General features: G+C 42.4%; 1 protein-coding gene and 1 pseudogene across 19 annotated transcripts in view; one reads left to right on the top strand and one right to left on the bottom strand.

Moving 5' to 3' along the window:
* Positions 1-17,023, bottom strand: part of LOC106995337 (uncharacterized) — a 122,040-nt gene that overhangs the window by 65,575 nt on the left and 39,442 nt on the right. For 16 of the 19 annotated variants that reach the window (XR_013413083.1, XR_013413081.1, XR_013413073.1 and 13 more), the window contains one exon: positions 8,629-8,739. Coding sequence is in view for 7 of the 19 variants with exons in the window: in XM_077989409.1 (XP_077845535.1) it covers positions 8,629-8,739 (111 nt within the window). In the remaining 12 variants the exon portion in view is untranslated. Of the gene's footprint in view, positions 1-8,182; positions 8,425-8,628; positions 8,740-17,023 lie in introns of those variants that run through there. The other 3 variants (XR_013413079.1, XR_013413080.1, XR_013413082.1) reach the window with 2 other exon arrangements.
* Positions 4,438-4,960, top strand: LOC100425441 (large ribosomal subunit protein eL22 pseudogene; annotated as a pseudogene).

Raw genomic sequence — 17,023 nt, 5'->3', positions numbered from 1 at the left:
TTTTAGAATAGTAAAAGGAGAGTTATAAACTATTTGTTATTAAACGAGGACATTGGCCGAGCGCGGTGGCTTATGCCTGTAATCCCAGCACTTTGGAGGCCGAGGAGGGTGGATCATGAGGTCAGGAGTTTGAGACCAGCCTGGCCAACATAGTAAACCCCGTCTCTACTAAAAATACAAAAAAAAAATTGCCAGGTGTGGTGGTGGACACCTGTAATCCCAGCTACTTGGGAGGCTGAGGCAAGAAGAATCGCTTGAACCTGGGAGGCGGAGGGTTCAGTGAGCAGAGATCACACCACTGCACTCCAATCCAGGTGACAGTGCGAGACTCTATCTCAAAAAAAAAAAAAAAAAAAAAAAAAAAAAGGACATCACTGTGATTGGGTTGAGAATTACCAATCGAGTTCAACTCCCTCAATTTATTATGGTGAAACTGAGATCCAGAGGGGAAATTTTGGAATTCTCAATTCAGTTAATGGTCCATGCTGCCTGAAAATCAGAAATGCATTTTCCAATAAAAGCAATGCCTTTATTGGAAGGCATTTTATTGGAAAAAGCAATGCCTTTTTTTTTTTTTTTTTTTTTTTTTTTGAGACAGAGTCCCACTCTGTCACCTGGGCTGGAGTGCAGTAGTGCAATCTTGGCTCACTGCAACCTCCACCTCCTGGGTTCAAGAGATTCTCCAACCTCAGCCTCCCGAGTAGCTGAGATTACAGGACCCCACCACCACGCTGGGCTAATTTTTGTATTTTTAGTAGAGGTGGGGTTTCACCATGTTGTGCAGGCTGGTCTTGAACTCCTGACCTCAGGTGACCGCACCTGGCCACAATGCTTTAAATTTAGCTAGAGTCCCAGGCTAGCCAACAAATGGAGCTTATGTAACTCAACTATATGGCTAACATTAATGTGATTACAACGAAACCAAAAAGGCTTTGTTTGGTAATATAAAAACAGTACATTTTTGGCTGGGCGCAGTGGCTCACACCTATAATCCCAGCATTTTGGGAGGCTCAGGTAGGTGGATCACCTAAGGTCAGGAGTTCAAAACCAGCCTGGCCAACATGGTGAAACCCCACCTTTACTACAAATACAAAATTAGCCGGGCATGGTGGCACACGCCTGTAGTCCCAGCTATTCGGGAGGCTGAGGCAGGAGAATCGCTTGAACCCAGGAGGCAGAGGATGCAGTGAGCAGAGATCATGCCATTGCACTCCAGCCTGGGCAACAAGAGTGAAACTCTGTCTCAAAAAAAAAAAAAAAAAAAAAAGACAGTACATTTTTAAAGCAAAAGTATTATGAATAGAAACGCCATATCATGGCATTCAATAATTCATAATAGACATTCAGTGTTCATAATTCATAATAGGCATTCAATAAATTCATAATAGGCACTCAGTTCATAATAGGCACTCAAGAAACATTTATTATATAAATTGATAAACAAAAGGTCTTCACTCAAACGTTAATCTTTATGACTCATCCCTCCTGAACAAATGTATTATAAATTCCAAATTTTACACCCATTTGGGAACCTGTATTATTTTCTGAAAACATTAAAGTGCACTTTCAAGACAGTTAATGAAAAAACAAAATAGGGCCGGGCGTGGTCACTCACACCTATAATCCCAGCACTTTGGGAGTCCGAGGCGGGCGGATCACCTGAGGTCAGGAGTTGGAAACCAGCCTGGCCAACATAGTGAAACCCCGTCTCTACTAAAAATATAAAAATTAGCTGGGTGTAGCAAAGGGCACCCGTAATCCTGGCTACTCAGGAGGCTGAGGCAGGAGAATTGCTTGAACCTGGGAGGCAGAGGTTGCAGTGAGCTGAGATCACACCACTGCACTCCAGCCCGGGCAACAGAGGGAGACTCCATCTCAAAGAAAAAAAAAAAAAAAAAAACAGGCCAGGTGTAGTGGCTCACACCTATAATCTCAGCACTTTGGGAGGCTGAGGCAGATGGATCACTTGAGGTCAGGAGTTCGAGACCATCCTGGCCAACATGGTGAAACACCATCTCTACTAAAAATACAAAAATTAGCCAGGCATGGTGGCCTGTACTCGGGTGGCTGAGGCACAAGAATCACTTGAACCTGGGAGGTGGAGGTTGCAGTGAGCTGAGATCATGCCACTGCACTCCAGTCTGGGTGACAGAGTGAGACACCATCTCAGGAAAAAAAAAAAAAAATCCAAACTAAAAATTATTATATTGCCTCTGAACTTCTCTGTGTCTAGGCTTGATCAGGGGCTCAGACCCACAAGCTCAGCTGATGATTATAGGCTCTGGGTCCAAACAGCAGTTTGCAGGTGGCTGCAGCAAAGTGGTAAGACAGGTACAGGAGAATGGAGATCGTGATCCAGGTGACTGAGGAGCCACAACTGTCGCATGGCTCTGACTTCTGTAAGTCATCATGCGCATAGAGTTCAGCTTCCTGTCCACGTTCCCCAACCCCAACCCTGTGTCAGGATTGCGTCTCCCCTCTCCACTGGCCACATGAATGTCTTTGTGTGCCATAGCCGGGCATGGTGGTGCACGCCTGTAATCCCAGCTACTTGGGAGGCTAAGGCACCAGAATCACTTGAACCCGGGATGCGGAGGCTGCAGTGAGCCAAGATCACATCACTGCACTCCAGCCTAGGTGACAGAATGAGACTCTATCTCAAAAAATAAAAAATAAAATAAAAAGAAAAAGATGTCTTTGTGCACCAGAAGCACATCTAAGACAGTGTATTTCTCCCAGTCAAGGGCCTAGAATCAAACAGAATCTGGTGAAATTTTCTGTATTGGAAATGAGAAGCAGCAAAAGCCGGGGGCGGGGTGGGGGGAACATGTAGAAGCACAGAGGAAAGGGAACAGATGCTACACATGAGGTAATTTAGATCCATGCCAATATGGCAGCCACTGGTCATATGTGGCTCTTCAGCACTTGAAACGTGTCTGGTCCTAAGGGGATGAGCTATAAGTGTAAAATACGCACCAGATAAGATATTTCTGTGCCCCAAAAGTGCTATATAAACACTGTACTCTAGTGAATGAATATGTTTCTCACAAGGATATGTGTTAGCAGTTCTGAAACTACATGTATCCTAGGGTTGAATAAATAAGTCAATGCATCATAGATGATGAGAGCCAGGTTTCTCACTTTCAGGGAAAGAAATTACAACTAAACCAGGGGAGAAGGCTAGAAGGAATGCTGTGGTGCTGGATGAGGGTCTGAGATACCGTATGAACTCATGTTTATTTACTTATTCGCTTTTATATTTTTCCATTAGCAGTTAGCAAGTAGTCTGTAGGGTGATACTACAGGCTGTAGGGTGTACAGTCTATAGGGTGATACCTTGCCACTGTAAGAATAACCAGTTTCCCCAACACTCATTCACCTACAATTTTAATATTCATTGATCATATTGACCTGAATCAATATTTAATTGGAGGTTGAAAAACTAGTGATTTTCAAATTCTATCATTCCCACTGAAATAATTCAGTAAGTGATGACTAGGTACCCAGCTAGTTGACAAAATCCTTCATAGCCCATAATGCAGGTTAAGTTATTTTATACTGATAGTTACCAAGATACGAAGCTTTGCTTCTCATTTGTACACTGAACGTTTGAGGTATGTTGCAGGTTCTGTAGGATTTTGTGAGCTACTCTAAGACACAACCACTGTGGGTACCTGGGGTAGCCAAAATGGCATCCACAATGGGATCTAAATGCTACCCTAAGAGGGTACTCGAGGCCAGGCACAGTGGCTCATGCCTGTAATCCCAGCACTTTGGGAAAGCGGGGTAGGTAGATCACTTAAGACCAGGAGTTTAAGACCAGCCTAGCCAAAATGGCAAAAGCCCATCTCTACTAAAAATACAGGGGGAAAAAAAAGCCAGGCATGGTGGCTCATGCCTGTAATACCAACTACTTGGGAGGCTGAGGTGGGTGGATCACCTGAGCTCAAGAGTTTGAGACCAGCCTGGCCAACATAGTGAAACCCTGTCTCTACTAAAAATACAAAAATTAGCCAGGCATGTTTGATCATACCTGTAATCCCAGCCAGCTACTCGGGAGGCTGAGGCAGGAGAATCGCTGGAACCCAGGAGGCAGAGGTTGCAACCAGGCGAGATCGCACCACTGCGCTCCAGCCTGGCCAACAGAGCAATACTCTGTCAAAAAAAAAAAAAAAGGAAAGGAAGGAAGGAAGGAAGGAAGGAAGGAAGGAAGGAAGGAAGGAAGGAAGGGAGGGAGGGAGGGAGGGAGGGAGGGAGGGAGGGAGGGAGGGAGGGAACTCCAGAGTCAAATACGTTTGTAAAATGCTGAGTTAGGCTCATCAAGACATTTCTTTATTATGAATGAGATTAGGAGACTTTTAAACACTTTACTAATATATTTCGTAAAGCTGAGAAAGGAGGCAGTAGAAAGTAGCATTTTCCAAACTTATTTGACTAGCCTAGTGTTCTACATAATGCAGTTTGGGAAATGTTGATGTGCACCATTATAATTTTTTTTTAAAAAAAAAAAAGCATTTTTCCGGCCTGCGTAGTTCACCCACCTCCCTTTCTGCCTCTACTGCCGCCATGATGCCCATAAAGAAGCTTGTGGCGAAGGAGGATAAAAAAAAAAAAGAAGAAGCAGCAGGTTCTGAAGTTCACTCTTGATTGCACCCACTCTGTAGAAGATGGAATCGTGATGCTGCCAATTTTGTGCAATTTTTGCAGGAAAGGATCAAAGTGAGCAGAAAAGCTGAGAGTCTCGGTGGAGGGGGTATGACCATCAAAATGAGCAAGAGCAAGATTACTGTGACTTCTGAGGTGCTTTTTACCAAAAGATATTTGAAATATCTCACCAAAAAATATCTGAAGAAGAATCACCTGCTTGATTAGTTGCAGATAGTTGCTAACAGCAGAGAGTTAGGAGTTACATTACTCCCAAATTAACGAGGATGCAGAAGAGGAGGAAGATGAGGATTAAAATTCACTTATCTGGGCCGGGCGCAGTGGCTCACGCCTGTAATCCCAGCACTTTGGGAGGCCGAGACAGGCAGATCACGAGGTCAGGAGATCGAGACCATCCTGGCTAACACGGTGAAACCCCGTCTCTACTAAAAAATACAAAAAACTAGCCGGGCGAGGTGGCGGGCTCCTGTAGTCCCAGCTACTCGGGAGGCTGAGGCAGGAGAATGGCGTAAACCTGGGAGGCGGAGCTTGCAGTGAGCTGAGATCCGGCCACTGCACTCCAGCCTGGGTGACAGAGCAAGGCTCCGTCACCAAAAAAAAAAAAAAAAAAATTCACTTGTATGACTTCCTGAATAAAACTTGGGAATCAAAAACAAAAATAAAGCATTTTTCAAACCAAGACAAGAAAATAAAGAAAGAGCGCTATCAGAGATACATGTCATTACTCTCCCTTGCACCCTCCCCCCAACTATAACAGCCACGTTTTGGCACTCAGATAAAGAATATCATGGCTTGGTATGTTCTCACTGCATCATCATCTCTCTGCATGCATGAGCTATTGTTGTATGAGACATTTATAAATCAACTGCCCCCTACGTCTGGGAGAACCTATATTGGAGAGAAGGAGGAACAGGAAACATTATATGTGTACTACTTGCCAGGCACTGTGCTAAATATTTCGTGTTAGCTCACTTCACCCTGACAGCAATCACATGGGGTGAATATTTTAGCTCCATTTTACAAATTTGGAAAGACAGGCTCAAAGTAACTTAACCAAGTTCATACAGCAGTAAATGGTAGAGCCAAGATTCTAATTCAACTGTGTCTGGATCTTTCCAGTGTCACACCTCTGGAAGCCAAGGGCCTTCTAGGTACACTAAATAAGTTTCAATGGGAAAAGAAAATTTCCTCTTCTGGAACTGTTTCCAGGATTAGACTTACTGTTGAGGAACAAGGGGTTGAGACCTAACCTGAAATAAGGGGATTTTCCACATTCTCCCATTTGGTATGGCTTTTTTTTTTTTTTTTTTTTTTTTGAGACAGAGTCTCACTCTGTCACCCAGGCTGGAGTGCAATGGCATGATCTCGGCTCACTGCAACCTCTGTCTCCCAGGTTCAAGTGATTCTCCTGCCTCAACCTCCCGAGTAGCTGGGACTACAGGCATGCGCTACCATGCCCGGCTAATTTTTGTATTTTAAGTAGAGATGGGGTTTCACCATGTTGGTCAGGCTGGTCTCGAACCCCTGACCTCAGGTGATCCACCCGCCTCTGCTTCCCAAAGTGCTGGGATTACAGATATGAGCCACAATGCCTGGCCCCTTCAGAGTGCATTTCATTTCTTTCCTCAGATTACACTTTGGTATTTCATCCAAAGATTAGAAGACTGGACCATATTTATTGGACTAGTAAATTGCCTGTTTTCACCAATTGTACTTTGGGTAAACTGCAGGATGTAGGATCAAGTAATCCTGACCTCTAGCTAAATGATTCAAGGCACACACACACATTTCTAACATAAATGGTTCTCATTTTCTTTACAGTGACTCTGTAGGCAGAAAATATAATAGACCCTCAAGATAGAAAGCCAGAATGGTATAGTAGAAAAACTATGAGTTTGGGGGCCAGACAGACCTAGGTTTGAATATCACTTGCACCACCTGCTAGCTGTGATCCTGAGAAAATTACTTTAGCTTGCTGGGCTTCAGTAGCCTCATTTATAAAATGGAGATAACCACTAAAGGTGATACATAGGGACAAAAGCGAGGAATTCCTAATGTGGAATTGCTTTCAGAAGGAAATTAGGAAGAATCATTTTATAATGGCTGTCAGGCCATCTACAGAAATGACACAAACCAAGCATAATTTGTAAATGTTCGAGATTTGAGACCTAGCCCCAAATACGGTGATTAGGATTTGGTCTCAGGAAAGAATATCTGAAGCTATAAAAAATAAGCCTTAGATGAAACTGAGTATAACAAAAGCTGAATCAAAAATATGATATACAGCTGGGCACAGTGGCTCACGCCTGTAATCCCAGCACTTTGGGAGGCCGAGGCGTGCGGATCGCCTGAGGTCAGGGGTTCGAGACCAGCCTGGCCAGCAATGGTGAAACCCCATTTCTACTAAAAGAAATACAAAAATTAGCCGGGTGTGGTGGCAGGTGCATGTAATCTCAGCTACTTGGGAAGCTGAGGCAGGAGAATCATTGAACCCGGAAGGTTGCAGTGAGCCGAGATTGTGCCATTGCACTCCAGCCTGGGCAACAGAGCGAGACTCGGTCTCAAAAAATATATATACACACACACACACACACACACACACACACACATATATATATACACATACATATATATACGCATACATATATATACACGATACACAGTCTTAAAAAGACTAAAACTGGAAATACGTAGATTTACATAGTCATAAAAGGTTTTCCCTATTAAAAGAACAGCCTAAAATCAGTCCTTTGGTGAAGCACCACTAATACAGTCCAGGGCTAAGAGTCCCTGACACACGAACACAAACATCTGGTCCGGGGGCAAGTAAAGCACTAGAGTGTCATGAATATCATCTTTTAATATGTCACTTCTGGCCAGGCGCAGTGGCTCATGCCTGTAATCCCAGCACTTTGGGAGGCCGAAGTGAGTGGATCACCTGAGGTCAGGAGTTCGAGACCAGCCTGGCCAACTTGGTGAAACCCTGTCTCTACCAAAAATACAAAACTTAGCCAGGCATGGTGGTGCACACCTGTAATCCCAGCTACTTGGGAGGCTGAGGCAGGATTGCTTGAACGGAGGCGGAGGTTGCAGTGAGCTGAGATCTCACCACTGCACTCCAGCCTGGGTGACAGAGCAAGACTTTGTCTCAAAAATAAGAAATAAAAATAAAATACCAAGCAAAATAAATATAACAGGAGACAACTGGTTAACAAAAAGCCATTGTGAAACACAGCCATCACAGAATATTCACTAGAATGTTTATAGTATATATATCTATTTCTAATGTTTATAGTATATCTATCTATATATTTTTTTTTAACCAAAACTACACACAATCTTTGTAAAAAGAAAAATTATTTGTGAAAGAAAAAAGTCAAGACATACAAACAATGGTGAATGCCATGTATTGGGAACCTACTCTGTGTGAGGTACCATGCTAAGGGCTTTACATATTCTGAAAATGAGAAGTAAATGACATGAGAAGAAATCAAGACTCAGACATCATGTGACTTACCTAAGCTCACACAGCTAGTAAGTGGCAAAGGTGCAATTTGAATCACAGGTCAGTCTGCCATTGTCTGCATTCTTTATGCTACACTGTGTCTCTTCCATGTGATATTCTTCCTTTTAGGTCCCACTTGAGCAGCCAGCCAGCGTGCCAAACCCAGAAGATGTCCCTCTTGTTCCCCATGTACCTCTTTCAAACTTCAAACTTTTAATATGAAGTAAGAGAAAGTAAAGTAGCTGGCACAGTATCTGAAATGTAGTAGATTTAACACAGTAATTCCTGTAATGACTGTCCATTAAATTGTTGGAACAGAAAGAATTTACGTGCTTTCTTGGGTTCTTAGCTGTGTTATACAACTTTAAATTAAGAAAAACGTACTATTTAATATTATGTACATGATATTTATATACTTGCTTTGGAAAAAAATTAAGATGATGGCATGAAGTACTTACTTCAATCTCACAGAGTAAGTGTAAGTCACATTCAACTTATCCGTATATTCTCCAGGAATTTCCACAGGGGGTCCATTACAAGTGACAGGGTTTTCATCTGAATGCTTATAGCTAATAAAAGAAAAAAGAGAAGGGAAGAGAATTTTTATATGAAACTGACATTGTAAAATTTCCAATTCATGGCTATTCAGGCATGTAATAGGCCAAAAAAATAGGCTTTCCATTATATTCTACATTTAAAACTCTTTATGATTTAAAATTCTTTTGTATCCAAATGTCCTCAACACTCAAATGAGACTCAATATACTACCCCAAATTCAAACCTTAGGAACTTTCCCTGTGTCTAAAGGTAGAAAGAGAAAAAAAAAAAAAAAAAAAAAAAACACCTTCTGTCAGCAAATGGCTTTGTTTTTCATATTTCATATCATTCTTTTTTAATATACTAAGTAACACATCCTGTAACCTTAACTGCATGGCTAGAGAATTAGATGAAGCAAAAATCATATTTATAAGCACCCAGAGATTTGAGGGCCTACTATGTATAAAGCAGCATGCTTAGAAATGAAAGATACTGAAAATATCATCTACATGACCTTTTTGTCTGAAAAAAAAACTATTAAAAACAGAAGATGGAAACAAACTAAAGAAGTCTGAAATCAGAGAGGAGTGATACAGCTAGCAAACGCCAGTCAGGGATGTGGAGACTCTTTTACTACTCAAAATGTAAAAAGGAATAAAGGAAACATAGGAGAAAAATCAAAAGGAGAAACAGTGATGCTTCCCTTTTGATTTACTTACTCAGCATACAATTTATGCCCTGGCTTCTGTGTAATGAATAATAGGCAATCCTTATGGAATTGTCTATACATGTGTATGCATAATAAAACCGTTCACTCACAGTTGGGAAAATTACTGATGTGCAGCTCTTTCTATTCGTTTTTGTAACCCGAGTGCCTGGTACATAATATGCCCGTATAAGTGTTTCTAGAATGAATAAATTATATTTAAAGCCAAAAACTTTATTTTATTTTATTGTTTTATTTTATTTTAAGACAGAGTCTCTTATTTTGAGATGGAGTCTCACTCTTTCGCCCAGGCTGGAGTGCAGTGGCATGATCTCGGCTCACTGCAACCTCCGCCTCCCAGGTTCAAGCAATTCCCGTGTCTCAGCCTCCCAAGTAGCTGGGATTACAGGCGTCCGCCACCACGCCTGACTAATTTTTGTATTTTTAGTAGAGACGGGGTTTCACCATGTTGGCCAGGCTGGTCTGGAACTCCTGACCTCAGGTGATCCGCCCGCCTCGGCCTCCCAAAGTGCTGGGATTACGGGCGTAAGCCACAGTGCCCGGCCCAGAACACATTTTAAAACAACTATAAATTTTTAAACTTATGATTTTTTTTGTTGTTTTTTATTGTTTGTTTTTAATTCTCTTTAGCTTTATAGCCATGAAAAAAAAATAATGATTCTTTTTTTTTTTTTTTTTTTTTTTTTTCTGGAGACAGAGTCTCGCTCTGTCGCCCAGGCTGGAGTGCAGTGGCCGGATCTCGGCTCACTGCAAGCTCTGTCTCCCGGGTTCACGCCATTCTCCTGCCTCAGCCTCCTGAGTAGCTGGGACTACAGGCGCCCGCCACCTCGCCCGGCTAGTTTTTTTGTATTTTTTAGTAGAGACGGGGTTTCACTGTGTTAGCCAGGATGGTCTCGATCTCCTGACCTCGTGATCCGCCCGTCTCGGCCTCCCAAAGTGCTGGGATTACAGGCTTGAGCCACCGCGCCCGGCAAAATAATGATTCTTAAGGCTACAGATCAAAATATAAGACTAAAGAGAACAATTAAATTACTGCATGATAATCCACATTATGGTTTACTATGTAAGTACAGGCCTTGAACCCAGTACAGAAAATATCTGCATTTGATATGAGAAAGATTATGCAGCAAAGATTGTGTTAAGAACTCTCACCAAAGTAGAAGCACTATTTTACTATAAACCTCTAGTCTTATATATGGACTGCATAAGGCTTTATAGGCCAGTTTCAGAACTTTGGCTTTTACTCTAAGTAAGATGTGAAGTCAATGGAAGGTTCTGAGCAGAGGATTTAAATGAGCTGACATTTCCAAAGGAATGCTCTGAATACTGTATTGAGAACAGACCCCTAGAAGACAAGGGTAGCAGCAGGGAGACTAGCTAGGTTTTTGCAATAATCCAAGTGAGGTAAAATGATATCTTGGACCAGATGATAGTGGTAGAGGAGTTGAGAAGTGGTGGATTCTGAAATACTTCGAAGGGAGAGAGCCACATGGTCTGTCAAAGGATTGGACTGAATAGGGGGTATGAGTGAAGAATGAAAAAGAGGAATCAAGGGTGATGCCATGATTTGGGGCTTGAGCAACTGGAAAGATGGAGTTGCCACTTACTGAGATGGGAAAAACACCAGGGGAAGCACATCCAAGTGGTCATGTCCTGGCCAGGCGTGGTGGCTCAGGCCTGTAATCCCAACACTTTGAGAGGCCAAGGCTGGCAGATCATTTGAGGTCAGGAGTTCAGAACCAGCCTAGCCAACATGATGAAACCCCGTCTCTCCTAAGAATACAAAAATTAGTCGGGTATGGTGGTGCATGGCCTATAATCCTAAGCTACTCAGGAGGTTGAGGCAGGAGAATCGCTTGAGACTGAGGCAGGAGAATTACTTGAGCCCGGGAAGCAGAGATTGCAATGAGCAGAGATCGCGCCACTGCACTCCAGCCTGGGCAACAGAGCGAGACTCCATCTAAAAAAAAAAAAAAAACGGGGGGGCGGAGCAAGATGGCCGAATAGGAACAGCTCCAGTCTCCAACTCCCAGCGCGAGCGACACAGAAGACCGGTGATTTCTGCATTTTCAACTGAGGTACTGGGTTCATCTCACTGGGGAGTGCCGGATGATCGGTGCTGGTCAGCTGCTGCAGCCTGACCAGCGAGAGCTGAAGCAGGGCGAGGCATTGCCTCACCTGGGAAGCGCAAGGGGGAAGGGAATCCCTTTTCCTAGCCAGGGGAACTGAGACACACAACACCTGGAAAATCGGGTAACTCCCACCCCAATACTGCGCTTTAAGCAAACAGGCACACCAGGAGATCATATCCCACACCTGGCCGGGAGGGTCCCACGCCCACGGAGCCTCCCTCATTGCTAGCACAGCAGTCTGTGATCTACCGGCAAGGCAGCAGCGAGGCTGGGGGAGGGGAGCCCGCCATTGCTGAGGCTTAAGTAGGTAAACAAAGCTGCTGGGAAGCTCGAACTGGGTGGAGCTCACAGCAGCTCAAGGAAACCTGCCTGTCTCTGTAGACTCCACCTCTGGGGACAGGGCACAGTAAACAATAACAAACACAGCAGAAGCCTCTGCAGACGCAAACGACTCTGTCTGACAGCTTTGAAGAGAGCACTGGATCTCCCAACACGGAGGTTGAGATCTGAGAAGGGACAGACTCCCTGCTCAAGTGGGTCCCTGACCCCTGAGTAGCCTAACTGGGAGACATCCCCCACTAGGGGCAGTCTGACACCCCACACCTCACAGGGTGGAGTACACCCCTGAGAGGAAGCTTCCAAAGCAAGAATCAGACATGTACACTCGCTGTTCAGAAATATTCTATCTTCTGCAGCCTCTGCTGCTGATACCCAGGCAAACAGGGTCTGGAGTGGACCTCAAGCAATCTCCAGCAGACCTACAGCTGAGGGTCCTGACTGTTAGAAGGAAAACTATCAAACAGGAAGGACACCTACACCAAAACCCCATCAGTACATCACCATCATCAAAGACCAGAGGCAGATAAAACCACAAAGATGGGGAATAAGCAGGGCAGAAAAGCTGGAAATTCAAAAAATAAGAGTGCATCTCCCCCGGCAAAGGAGCGCAGCTCATCGCCAGCAACGGATCAAAGCTGGACGGAGAATGACTTTGACGAGATGAGAGAAGAAGGCTTCAGTCCATCAAATTTCTCAGAGCTAAAGGAGGAATTACGTACCCAGCGCAAAGAAACTAAAAATCTTGAAAAAAAAGTGGAAGAATTGATGGCTAGAGTAATTAATGCAGAGAAGGTCATAAACGAAATGAAAGAGATGAAAACCATGACACGAGAAATACGTGACAAATGCACAAGCTTCAGTAACCGACTCGATCAACTGGAAGAAAGAGTATCAGCGATTGAGGACCAAATGAATGAAATGAAGCGAGAAGAGAAACCAAAAGAAAAAAGAAGAAAAAGAAATGAACAAAGCCTGCAAGAAGTATGGGATTATGTAAAAAGACCAAATCTACGTCTGATTGGGGTGCCTGAAAGTGAGGGGGAAAATGGAACCAAGTTGGAAAACACTCTTCAGGATATCATCCAGGAGAACTTCCCCAACCTAGTAGGGCAGGCCAACATTCAAATCCAGGAAATACAGAGAACGCCACAAAGATACTCCTCGAGAAGAGCAACTCCAAGACACATAATTGCCAGATTCACAAGTTGAAATGAAGGAAAAAATCTTAAGCGCAGCCAGAGAGAAAGGTCGGGTTACCCACAAAGGGAAGCCCATCAGACTAACAGCAGATCTCTCGGCAGAAACTCTACAAGCCAGAAGAGAGTGGGGGCCAATATTCAACATTCTTAAAGAAAAGAATTTTAAACCCAGACTTTCATATCCAGCCAAACTAAGTTTCATAAGTGAAGGAGAAATACAATCCTTTACAGATAAGCAAATGCTTAGAGATTTTGTCACCACTAGGCCTGCCTTACAAGAGACCCTGAAGGAAGCACTAAACATGGAAAGGAACAACCGGTACCAGCCATTGCAAAAACATGCCAAAATGTAAAGACCATCAAGGCTAGGAAGAAACTGCATCAACTAACGAGCAAAATAACCAGTTAATATCATAATGGCAGGATCAAGTTCACACATAACAATCTTAACCTTAAATGTAAATGGACTAAATGCTCCAATTAAAAGACACAGACTGGCAAACTGGATAAAGAGTCAAGACCCATCAGTCTGCTGTATTCAGGAGACCCATCTCACACGCAGAGACATACATAGGCTCAAAATAAAGGGATGGAGGAAGATTTACCAAGCAAATGGAGAACAAAAAAAAGTGGGGGTTGCAATCCTAGTCTCTGATAAAACAGACTTTAAACCATCAAAGATCAAAAGAGACAAAGAAGGCCATTACATAATGATAAAGGGATCAATTCAACAGGAAGAGCTAACTATCCTAAATATATATGCACCCAATACAGGAGCACCCAGATTCATAAAGCAAGTCCTTAGAGACTTACAAAGAGACTTAGACTCCCATCCAATAATAATGGGAGACTTCAACACTCCACTGTCAACATTAGACAGATCAACGAGACAGAAAGTTAACAAGGATATCCAGGAATTCAACTCATCTCTGCAGCAAGCAGACCTAATAGACATCTATAGAACTCTCCACCCCAAATCAACAGAATATACATTCTTCTCAGCACCACATCATACTTACTCCAAAATTGACCACGTAATTGGAAGTAAAGCACTCCTCAGCAAATGTACAAGAACAGAAATTATAACAAACTGTCTCTCAGACCACAGTGCAATCAAACTAGAACTCAGGACTAAGAAACTCAATCAAAACCGCTCAACTACATGGAAACTGAACAACCTGCTCCTGAATGACTACTGGGTACATAACGAAATGAAGGCAGAAATAAAGATGTTCTTTGAAACCAATGAGAACAAAGATACAACATACCAGAATCTCTGGGACACATTTAAAGCAGTGTGTAGAGGGAAATTTATAGCACTAAATGCCCACAAGAGAAAGCAGGAAAGATCTAAAATTGACACTCTAACATCGCAATTAAAAGAACTAGAGAAGCAAGAGCAAACACATTCGAAAGCTAGCAGAAGGCAAGAAATAACTAAGATCAGAGCAGAACTGAAGGAGATAGAGACACAAAAAACCCTCCAAAAAATCAATGAATCCAGGAGTTGGCTTTTTGAAAAGATCAACAAAATTGACAGACCACTAGCAAGACTAATAAAGAAGAAAAGAGAGAAGAATCAAATCAACGCAATTAAAAATGATAAAGGGGATATCACCACCGACCCCACAGAAATACAAACTACCATCAGAGAATACTATAAACACCTCTACGCAAATAAACTGGAAAATCTAGAAGAAATGGATAATTTCCTGGACACTTACACTCTTCCAAGACTAAACCAGGAAGAAGTTGAATCCCTGAATAGACCAATAGCAGGCTCTGAAATTGAGGCAATAATTAATAGCCTACGAACCAAAAAAAGTCCAGGACCAGATGGATTCACAGCTGAATTCTACCAGAGGTACAAGGAGGAGTTGGTACCATTCCTTCTGAAACTATTCCAATCAATAGAAAAAGAGGGAATCCTCCCTAACTCATTTTATGAGGCCAACATCATCCTGATACCAAAGCCTGGCAGAGACACAACAAAAAAAGAGAATTTTAGACCAATATCCCTGATGAACATCGATGCAAAAATCCTCAATAAAATACTGGCAAACCGGATTCAGCAACACATCAAAAAGCTTATCCACCATGATCAAGTGGGCTTCATCCCTGGGATGCAAGGCTGGTTCAACATTCGCAAATCAATAAACATAATCCAGCATATAAACAGAACCAAAGACAAGAACCACATGATTATCTCAATAGATGCAGAAAAGGCCTTTGACAAAATTCAACAGCCCTTCATGCTAAAAACGCTCAATAAATTCGGTATTGATGGAACGTACCTCAAAATAATAAGAGCTATTTATGACAAACCCACAGCCAATATCATACTGAATGGGCAAAAACTGGAAAAATTCCCTTTGAAAACTGGCACAAGACAGGGATGCCCTCTCTCACCACTCCTATTCAACATAGTGTTGGAAGTTCTGGCTAGGGCAATTAGGCAAGAGAAAGAAATCAAGGGTATTCAGTTAGGAAAAGAAGAAGTCAAATTGTCCCTCTTTGCAGATGACATGATTGTATATTTAGAAAACCCCATTGTCTCAGCCCAAAATCTCCTTAAGCTGATAAGCAACTTCAGCAAAGTCTCAGGATACAAAATTAATGTGCAAAAATCACAAGCATTCTTATACACCAGTAACAGACAAACAGAGAGCCAAATCAGGAATGAACTTCCATTCACAATTGCTTCAAAGAGAATAAAATACCTAGGAATCCAACTTACAAGGGATGTAAAGGACCTCTTCAAGGAGAACTACAAACCACTGCTCAGTGAAATAAAAGAGGACACAAACAAATGGAAGAACATACCATGCTCATGGATAGGAAGAATCAATATCGTGAAAATGGCCATACTGCCCAAGGTAATTTATAGATTCAATGCGATCCCCATCAAGCTACCAATGAGTTTCTTCACAGAATTGGAAAAAACTGTTTAAAGTTCATATGGAACCAAAAAAGAGCCCGCATCTCCAAGACAATCCTAAGTCAAAAGAACAAAGCTGGAGGCATCACGCTACCTGACTTCAAACTATACTACAAGGCTACAGTAACCAAAACAGCATGGTACTGGTACCAAAACAGAGATATAGACCAATGGAAAAGAACAGAGGCCTCAGAAATAATACCACACATCTACAGCCATCTGATCTTTGACAAACCTGAGAGAAACAAGAAATGGGGAAAGGATTCCCTATTTAATAAATGGTGCTGGGAAAATTGGCTAGCCATAAGTAGAAAGCTGAAACTGGATCCTTTCCTTACTCCTTATACGAAAATTAATTCAAGATGGATTAGAGACTTAAATGTTAGACCTAATACCATAAAAATCCTAGAGGAAAACCTAGGTAGTACCATTCAGGACATAGGCATGGGCAAAGACTTCATGTCTAAAACACCAAAAGCAACAGCAGCAAAAGCCAAAATTGACAAATGGGATCTAATTAAACTAAAGAGCTTCTGCACAGCAAAAGAAACTACCATCAGTGTGAACAGGCAACCTACAGAATGGGAGAAAATTTTTGCAATCTACTCATCTGACAAAGGGCTAATATCCAGAACCTACAAAGAACTCAAACAAATTGACAAGAAAAAAACAAACAACCCCATCAAAAAGTGGGCAAAGGATATGAACAGACATTTCTCAAAAGAAGACATTCATACAGCCAACAGACACATGAAAAAATGCTCATCATCACTGGCCATCAGAGAAATGCAAATCAAAACCACAATGAGATACCATCTCACACCAGTTAGAATGGCGATCATTAAAAAGTCAGGAAACAACAGGTGCTGGAGAGGATGTGGAGAAATAGGAATGCTTTTACACTGTTGGTGGGATTGTAAACTAGTTCAACCATTATGGAAAACAGTATGGCGATTCCTCAAGGATCTAGAACTAGATGTA

Source organism: Macaca mulatta, chromosome X (assembly GCF_049350105.2).
Source record: "Macaca mulatta isolate MMU2019108-1 chromosome X, T2T-MMU8v2.0, whole genome shotgun sequence".
Taxonomy (NCBI): domain Eukaryota; kingdom Metazoa; phylum Chordata; class Mammalia; order Primates; family Cercopithecidae; genus Macaca; species Macaca mulatta.
The sequence above is the reverse complement of the archived record's forward strand: the minus strand, read 5'-3'. Positions and strand labels throughout refer to the sequence as shown.